The sequence below is a fragment of the Musa acuminata genome, chromosome BXJ1-9 (assembly GCF_036884655.1).
Source record: "Musa acuminata AAA Group cultivar baxijiao chromosome BXJ1-9, Cavendish_Baxijiao_AAA, whole genome shotgun sequence".
Taxonomy (NCBI): Eukaryota; Viridiplantae; Streptophyta; class Magnoliopsida; order Zingiberales; family Musaceae; genus Musa; species Musa acuminata.
The window spans coordinates 46,218,017-46,226,980 of NC_088335.1; the positions used below are offsets into that span (position 1 = coordinate 46,218,017).

Sequence of the window (8,964 nt, forward strand, 5' to 3'; positions counted from 1 at the left end):
TTATAATGTAGCTAGCCATTATGCCCTATACACAAAAGGTTTTCTTATGAGCATTCATCATCTGTAGTGTATTTAACATGTTAGTGTTAGCTGCTACTTTCCAAACTTTGTATTAGAAGGAAGACATAATGTCACTTTCCAACCTTTGTTTTAGAGAGTAAAGGATGTCAGATGTAACATGCCATGTAGTAGAATGCTTAACTGGCAGTTTGTAATATCTGGATGCTTGTGCTTGCATAAATATGCTAATGTAGTATTTGCAAATGCAGGCTATCTTGTCCAAATCTCTGCATTTGCAAATCCTCTTTACATAGCTGCTTGAGTTCATAGGAGACATGATCATCTCCCAACTCATAATTTTGTCATGGTATAAGAGTCCGATGCTACTCACTCATGCATGTGATGTAGATGATTAGAATTGGAATTGTGGGAACAATCTTTTTGTTCCCAAGAGTGAGACCAGCTTTATTGACCCTCACAAACCCCTCATTGATGGGAGCCCTTGTGCTGTGTATGGGCTTCAACTTTTTCAGACAAGGGATGTTAGAACTTTTATGAGTTCTCCCATTCCTATCAACTTAATATCTACACTAAGAAAGGATGCAAACCATAGGTGATCATTCTTCTGCTTTCAGTGTCATCTTCAGTCTGCTATTTGTTTAATGCACATTATGTTTCTTCATCATCTCTTTGAGTGGTGTATGATCAGATTTTATTTACAAGTGATACTGAGCAAGTTTGGGTGAATTGGGAATTGAAGCCTTCGTTGATCATCTCTCCCCTACATCATGGAGTACATAAGGTTGAGTTTATGTTTTCATCTACCAATATGTGATGAATTATTTGTCATTGTATTTTCCTTTTTTTATCTTACTATATTTTGAAATGTGGGAATCTAAGTAGATTGTAGTGTACATTTGTTTAAATAGAAATATATTGCAAACATAACATAAGCGCCTGTAGCTCAGTGGATAGAGCGTCTGTTTCCTAAGCAGAAAGTCGTAGGTTCGACCCCTACCTGGCGCGAAACTATTTCTTTTTTTGTAAATTCCGAATAAAATAATTTATTTATTTTTTTAGAAATACTTTTTTATTTTTATTAAAATAATTTTTTAAATAAAAAAATACTCTTACTAAATTTTTATGATAAAAAATAATGAAGAAAAGATTCAGATCTTATGATGATCTATCTATCTATCTTTCTATCAAATGATAAATGATGAAAGTAAGATTGACTAATAATTGATAATAATATTTTTTGAGTTTTTATTGAATCTCAACCAACGCAAATCAGTCAAACAAACTCGGTGCTAACTCAATTTTAATTACTTGAAATTATCATAAATCTTAATTAATAATAATAATATTATTATTATTATATATTAAAATTTCATAAGATATTGATTGAAAATTTAGAATACTTTGATATATTTCAAAATAAAGTATGATAGATAGTATTTCTAAAAAAAATTATAATATTTATTTTCATTTATTGATAATGAATGGTAATAAATAAGAAATGTTCTCGGTTATAATATTTTTATCACTAAATTAAAAATATATAACTTTAATAAAAAAAAACACGATGACTAAATTTTAATTAATTGAATTTTCTACTAATCATGATTATCAAGGTTGCTATAAGTTTCGAGGTATTATAAAATAACTTATATGAGACTTGGAATGGCTTTCATGAAGGTTTTAATATATTTATATTTATATAAAGTTTTCCCAAGCACAAGGTGGCATGGGAGTGTGTGATCGATGCACTATGGCCATGCCATGCACGTGACAGTGGTGAGTCCATTTGATTCTACAGCACGTACTTGCACTTCTTTCCACGAGACCACAGTAGCATGGAATCAGTGTCACTTCTCTTCTTCCTCTTACGATGGAGATAGAGAGAAGGGGTGCTTTCTCAACAAGAACAATAATCTTGCTCACGTCTCTCTGATCTCACAAATTTAGGTGTGTAGTTTGCAGCTTTATTCCCTTTTTTTATATCTCCATAGATGTGATATATATATATATATATATATATATATATATATATATAAACATTTGTAGGCAAGGAATATGTTATTATTAATTATTAATTATTTTTCATCAAATTCGTTGTTAGCATAATGAATACATGAGAACTAAATATGAATGTTTACAAAATCGTTATATATCAACAATGCAAGCATGTGAATATATATATATAATTTTGAGAAATTTTGATGAAGCATCCTAACTTAAAAATAAAAACTATAATTTTTTTTTTCATAAATGATGATTTTATCCTTGGTTACCTTCGTCGTTGGTTATTGACCGTCTCTTCACATTGACTATATCTACGTTCTTATCATTAATCATGTCAATCCTAATCATCTCTATTGTTGGTCGAATCTATACGCTACCCATGTTAGTCCGATCATACTTACAAAAAAAAAAGATGGAAAGAAAAACTTGTGATTGAAAAATAAGAGGACCATGAGCAGAAAATGAGGGCAAGAGTGGTGAAGGAAGAGTGAGCGAGTGATAAGCGATTATTTGGGATGATAACATTGTTAAATGTGCAAATCAACCGATGCATGAAGTCATATGTAGCCAGAGAGCCTTTCCTTTATCGTGATGGAAGAGGAGTAAGTGGAAAGGACAAGACGAAAGCTACGATAAATTTAAAGGAGATAAGAGTAAAATAATTTTTTGATATAAGAAAGGATGTTTGTATGAGAATTTTTAGAAGTCAGAGACTTAGTAAATTTTTTTTTTAAACTATAGATTTTTTTAAGAATTCTCCCATATATATATATATATATTTATTTATTACATGTAAAAGGTTTAGAGGAGTAGATATAATATCAAAATTTAGAAGGGTATATATGTTCTTTAAAGGCTTTAAAGAGGCTAAGCATGTAAAACTCTCCGACTTTAATTACCCCCATAAACTCTTCCTTAATAAAGAAATCGTAGATTAAATGGATGGCTTCGATAGGGGTTGGTTGAAGGAAACGCCCGTCGGTGCCCCTATAATATATATATAACCAGCAAGCCAAATGGACGGCTGATACACGGGCAAGATGGTGGGCCCCGCAAGAAAGTACATAAACGGACGGTGTATACGAGCGTTGGAGCGGTGGGGCCCCGAAGCTTAATTAACTAATACCCGCTCTTCACCCCAAAAATTTGTACCTCCCCGACGCCTGAGCCGAATTATTACGCCGCGTCTTTAACGCCACCTCCGTCGCTTTAAAGGAATCTTCTTGCTCTTTTGCTGCCGCAGCTGCCGCCTTCTGAGCCCTGCCTTCGATTCCATTCCCGGTGACGCTTTCGTCTCTTTCCGAAGAAGACCGGCGGAATAAAGAGGGCCCTCTTTTCGGGTCACGCGACTCCCGAGTCCCCTCTCTTTACGGTTCCCCTCGGGAAGTTTCTCCCGAACGCGAAGGCGTAATCCGGAGGCGATGGTTGGGGGATCGGACGAGGGGTTCTTGGCGTCCTGCGATACGGTTTTCGATCGGTTGTAGAGGCGAAAGGAGCCTTCTTTTTCTGTTTCTGTGGGTCGATTCTTGCGTGCTTGGTGGTTAATTTGGGTTGTGGGTGTTTGTGGTGATTGCTGGTGACGGGATGGGGCCCCTCGATTCCTTTTGCGTAGTCGATTCTTGGTGATTTTTGGTTTAGGAATTCTATGATTTGGGGTGTTTTGGGCTTCGTAATCGTGGGTTTGGATCAATTGGTGTTAAGATCTAAGTGGACGAGCAGGAAGCTGCGATTTCTCCGGTAAGGATTTTAGAGTTGGGTTGATTTGGAAGGAGTGGCTGACAGATTCTCTGAAAATTTGGCTTTTGGTTCCGTGTTGGATTTGGTGAGTTATGAGTTAATTCTTTGGTTCAACACGGATGAACGCTGAAAAATAGTTCTTTTTTTTAATCGAAAAAGAAGTTATTTTTTGTGTGTGTTTTCCAAGGGTTTAGAAGCCACGGAAGCTGAAAAATGGAGAACACGAATAGCTTTGAAGAATTGTTCGATAATTCCGATGTAGAAGATGAATTCCAAAGCTGTTGTACAGAGGACGAGGAGTGGCAGGACACGGAGGAATCTTTGGCCCAAGGGTTCAAGGATGATCTCGATGAACTCTCGTTAAGGATGTTCTTCAAGGGTGTCTCTGCCTCGGATTTGCACAGTAAAGAATCTAGGGTTTCTGGAATTGGAGTAGTAATGGAAAGGTCTCCTGGGATTCCCTTAATTCAAGTGCAGAAGAAGCTCGATTTCCATGTAGAAGCATTGGTGGCCGAGCACTTGGCACTGATGGATGGTCTATTGGCAGCTCTGCAGAATGGTGCCCGAAGGCTCTATGCGTTCACGGATTCAGAGAAAGTTTATTATCAGGCAAGGAATAGACTAACCAAGAAAACGAGAAACCTGTGTTGACTGCAACTCGATTTTGTATCGGTATTTCTTATGATGTAGTTTAGGAAAAGATAATTATGAATTTTGTGTTTGCTTATACAGGCACCATATGATTCTATTGCACCATAGTTTGACAGCTTATTTTCAGAATATTTATTTGTATTTCTGTGCTCCGCTCCCTGATCTCCATTTAGGTTTAGTATTGCATGTGAGAAAATTGTGTTAGTCTCCTTATATTGTCATACTCCTCACACAACAATAGTTGAATGAACATTCTAATTCTTATTTTCTGCTTCCCTCACCTTTTTTGTGTTGAGATTTATACAAATTGTTTTTTTATTGCATTTCAGTGTCATATATTTCTATATTGTGGGATGGATAAATGAGATTGGTTGTTTAAATATTTTTGCAGATAGCAGAAACAGAAATACTTGATGACCAACTTTTGGTAGCTCTAGGACACAGAATTCTAGAACTTGCTGATCAACTAGAAGATTTTGACTTACAACTAGTTTCTAGTTTTGAACTAGAGAGGCCATTGCGCTTGGCCAAAGAAGCAATTGGTGACTGTGCAATGGACACTTGTTCTATCTGTAGTGAGGAAAAGATAAGTTCCAAGATGATAAAGATAAATTGTTCTCACAAATTTTGTTCTGATTGCATGTTTATATATGTTGAACGCAAGTTAAGGACCTTACAGGTTCCTATAAGATGCCCACAAGCGAGATGCAGAAATTTTATTTCAGTCAGTGAGTGCAAGTCCTTTCTTCCTGTTGCTAGTTATAAGATGCTAGAGAGAGCTGCAATAGAAGCAGATGCTCATAATGGAGACCGAATCTTTTGCCCATTTCAGAATTGTTCAGGGTTGATCAATTGTGTCAATCATTTGTCTTCTAGAGCAAGCTCATCAACTCAGCCAGACATCAACTGTGTTGAGTGCCCAGAGTGTCACAGAGATATATGTATTGGCTGTCGTGTACCATGGCATTCTTTGATGTCATGTGATGAGTATCAGAACCTACCTGCAGAAGAGAGAGATGCAGGGGATATCACTTTGCATCAATTGGCACAAAATGCTAGGCAGAGACGCTGCCAGCAGTGCAGGCAAATGATTGAGCTCGCAGATGGGGGCTACCACATGACCTGCTGGTACATCAACTATGCTTTATGATATGAACTATTTTCTGAGAATTAATGGTCAAAGTTGAATGAATACCAAGTTTTTAAGTTCTTTAATTGCATAAGATTATTGATTTATGCATATCAGTCAGACTATTTACTGTAGGAAATTTTGTTGGCCTTTTGACATGAGATGTCTTCTCTTTAATCCATATCATTATGATATAGTAACACCTATCTTTCTTTCATGCATGGCATACATTTACTAGTGGTTTGTTTAAATACAATACCTGAATTTCCTAACTGTGACTGGTCCTTTTCTTGATGTTCCTGTATGAATGCATGCACTAGACTTGTTGGAACATGATTTATGTTCTCTAACAACATCCTATCTTTGCTGTCTAAAATCATTTGACTGCTTCTATACAAAGGCACTCTTGAGTCATTTTACCAATTTCTTATTGCCACAAAATAGATAGTTATGTACATCTCATAGAACTGACGGCCCTCAAACTTTCTTCATAGCTGGTATTCTCATTATGTTATTCTATCTATATGTCAATGGATAACTAAACAATGCCTTCTTAATGGTGGATATATGTCATTGGTCTTCTTTAATTCTGATTTGAGGGAACAATCTATCCTAGGACTTATATCTAAACTTTTGTCTCCAGTCTAGGAGCTGTGATAACTGTAACTTGGAAATGGAGATCAAAAACATTACTTGATATGATTTTTTTATTTACTTTAAGTTGGGCTTAAATTTTTGTTTGGTATTAGTGCCTTCATGAAGTCCTAAAAGTGGCTTTCTGGAAAATCTGGTAATATTTTCTGGAAATGAGAAGGAAGTATGGAAGGTCAACTTAGGTCGTTTGTGAAATGTGACAATTACAAACATATATAACTTTGAAGCACAGAAATTAATTTAATATGCACCTAAATTTAGATAACTTTGATTTAATCAGTCACCAATGTGTCAGTAACAGGAAATTGTTTTTGGCTTCATAATGGTAGGTATCAATGCTCCTTGTACATCAACTGTGCTGTTTGGTTGCTGCTGGTCCAAAAATTGCTAATGAGCTGTTAGTTTGCAGCAATGAGATCTTTTGAACTTCTATAAATCATAATAATTGTAGAAGAATGAAAATTTCTATACCTCTTTGCATAATTTCATCACTAGAAAATTAACATTTATATATATGAAAAGCATGGACATGGTACAAACATCGAAACAGCAAAATAGAGAGGTGTCAATGTTGCAAATATTATTGTAGTGCAAACTTAGGGAGCCAGTTTCTTTTACTTTTCATTTTTTTACTATTTGTACACTGCTACCTCAATCGAACATTTTAATTACCGGTAAGGAAACAGATGCAGCAAGTACAGGCAGACACATGCTTGCACAAAGGAATTCTGTGGTAAATGCATAGGAGTAAAGGATAAATTGTTTTTTCTTGAGTAATGGAGAAATAAATATCTTTTTGAACTTCCTGTGGTCACTGCTATTAGATTTTGTTTTGAGAAGAGAATTATTATCGACCAATTTTCTTCTATTTATCAGTATGCTAGTATTTATAAACATCTAATGAGCTTGGAGCCAAGGATATCTTTGTAGGTCTGAAATTCATCCTTGAGTATGTCGTAGGAGACTGTTAAACTTTGAAAATTTTGTTTTCTTATTGAGTCATGAAGAAATACGTATCATTTTAAACTTCAATGGTCACTGCTATTTGATTTTGTTTTGAGAAGATAATTGTTATCGACCATTGTTCTTCTATCATGTGCATCCTGGTATTCATAAATGTCTGATGAGCTTTGAGGCAAGGGTTTGTTCATAGTTTAAAAAATTTACTCGAGTATGTCCTATGGGATAGTTGAACTTTGAAATTTTCTATTAGGTAGAGTTGACTTACATGGTTGAGTATCATAAAAGATTTGTCTAGATCTCTGTAATGCTACAAGGAAGAATTGATGTGTGATCTGGATCTATGCTTATTCCTTGTATTCTTCCTTTGTTTATTTAATTTTTTGGAAATGGTTGGTAAGCTTTCAGAGAACTTCCTATAAAAATTTCCATATGTTATAAGTGCTGTAAGGTCTGCTTAGAGTGAATTAATTTTAGAGACCTTTTGTCTATCTGTAACTTTTGAGCGTAATTATCTTTATATTAGCCTGACTTTCATAATTGTTTTCTTTTCCAATGCACAAAATCTTGAAGCATTGTCAAGATATTTTTTTAACTTATATTCTTGGATAATTGGAATCAAATAGATTTGACTAATGAGTTTACTTTTCACCTGTTAGTGCTAGACTGTTCTCAAACCAATAATATGAAGTCTGTCTGTTTCACCATTTCTTTCTTTAGTAGTCCTTTCTGTTCTGATCAATCATATATAGATACATCAAACTGCTAATGGCTTGTTATCTTGAAACTTGCCTCCTTTCACTTCTCAGAGACATATAGTTGTTTTCTTCCATAGGCTCTTCTGTTTGTCAGGTTGAAACAGCAAATAGTTACAACTTAAGTAATCAACTGTTTAACATCATTTTCGTGTTGGTAATGTCAGGTGTGGGCATGAGTTCTGCTATTTATGTGGTGCTGAATATAGGAATGGGATTCAGACATGTCAATGTGCCTTTTGGGGTGAGAATAGCCTGGAATCCTCTGCAACGTCGAATCAAGAGTCAGAGCTGTGGACTTGGGAGTCTTTTGATTCTCTGCCGACGGTTATGGATGAGTACTCGGAGCAAGAAAGAGCACAACTGGCTCTGATACAAAGGTTTCTTGCTGGAGGATTCAGCCTTAGTGAACACCACCACCCTTCCCAATCACCCCCTCGGTGTTCTGACTCATACATGGATACCATGAGAGACCTCCACCAGCTCCCATGGCTCGAGAGGTTTGTATCTGTGATTAGTGATAGCTACCATGAGGATTTTGTCCAGTGAATTCAGTTCAGCATCCTGCTGCACACTGTTTCTGGCTAATAAATGCTGGCATTTCTCAAAACGTGGGGTAAAGGCGTACAGGTGAATGTACAAACTCTTACCTCATAATATATAGGGTTTGCTATCAAAATATTTGGTGCGTCGGAGACTGTTGTTGATAAGTAGTATGCTTGTAATGGAAGTCATATTCTAGAATCTAGAAAATGTGGTACTGTGTGAAGGTTTGGTGAAGTAAAGAGTCGCTTCCATTGAGTTAATTAATTGATACTCTTCCTAGATTATCTTATTAGATACAAACAGGAGTATTTTAACCTTATTGTCATTACAAATCAAGCAAAAAGTTTGAGTTGAAGAGGAGAAAAAATTAAGCTGAGACAAATTTGGTCGTGATCCCGGAGAAAAGAATCTTTTACCAAAGGCTCATTTTTCATATCAGCAGTTATTATTTTCTTTAAAACTGTGATAGTATCAAAATAGGAATAGAAATTGAAAATTTTCATCCAA

At 35.6% G+C, this 8,964-nt stretch overlaps 1 protein-coding gene and 1 non-coding gene across 2 annotated transcripts; both read left to right on the forward strand.

The window, feature by feature from the left end:
- The first annotated feature begins 953 nt into the window (after nucleotides 1–953).
- On the forward strand, nucleotides 954–1,026 carry TRNAR-CCU (transfer RNA arginine (anticodon CCU)). Its single transcript has one exon. It is a non-coding gene; the product is annotated as a tRNA-Arg (tRNA).
- Nucleotides 1,027–3,200: 2,174 nt separating this feature from the next.
- Nucleotides 3,201–8,717, forward strand: LOC135593835 (E3 ubiquitin-protein ligase RSL1-like). Its single transcript, XM_065084143.1, has 3 exons — nucleotides 3,201–4,371; nucleotides 4,805–5,541; nucleotides 8,079–8,717. Exons 1-3 carry the CDS (start codon nucleotides 3,976–3,978, stop codon nucleotides 8,458–8,460), a joined length of 1,515 nt encoding a protein of 504 aa, XP_064940215.1. The 5' UTR covers nucleotides 3,201–3,975; the 3' UTR covers nucleotides 8,461–8,717.
- The last annotated feature ends 247 nt before the right edge of the window (nucleotides 8,718–8,964 follow it).

Excerpts from the sequence above, each read along its gene's own strand:
- LOC135593835 (XM_065084143.1), top strand. The coding sequence starts at position 3,976 with ATGGAGAACACGAATAGCTTTGAAGAATTGTTCGATAATTCCGATGTA. Across the intron at positions 4,372-4,804 it reads CAGAGAAAGTTTATTATCAG|ATAGCAGAAACAGAAATACT; the intron begins GCAAGGAATAGA and ends ATATTTTTGCAG. Across the intron at positions 5,542-8,078 it reads GGCTACCACATGACCTGCTG|GTGTGGGCATGAGTTCTGCT; the intron begins GTACATCAACTA and ends TGGTAATGTCAG.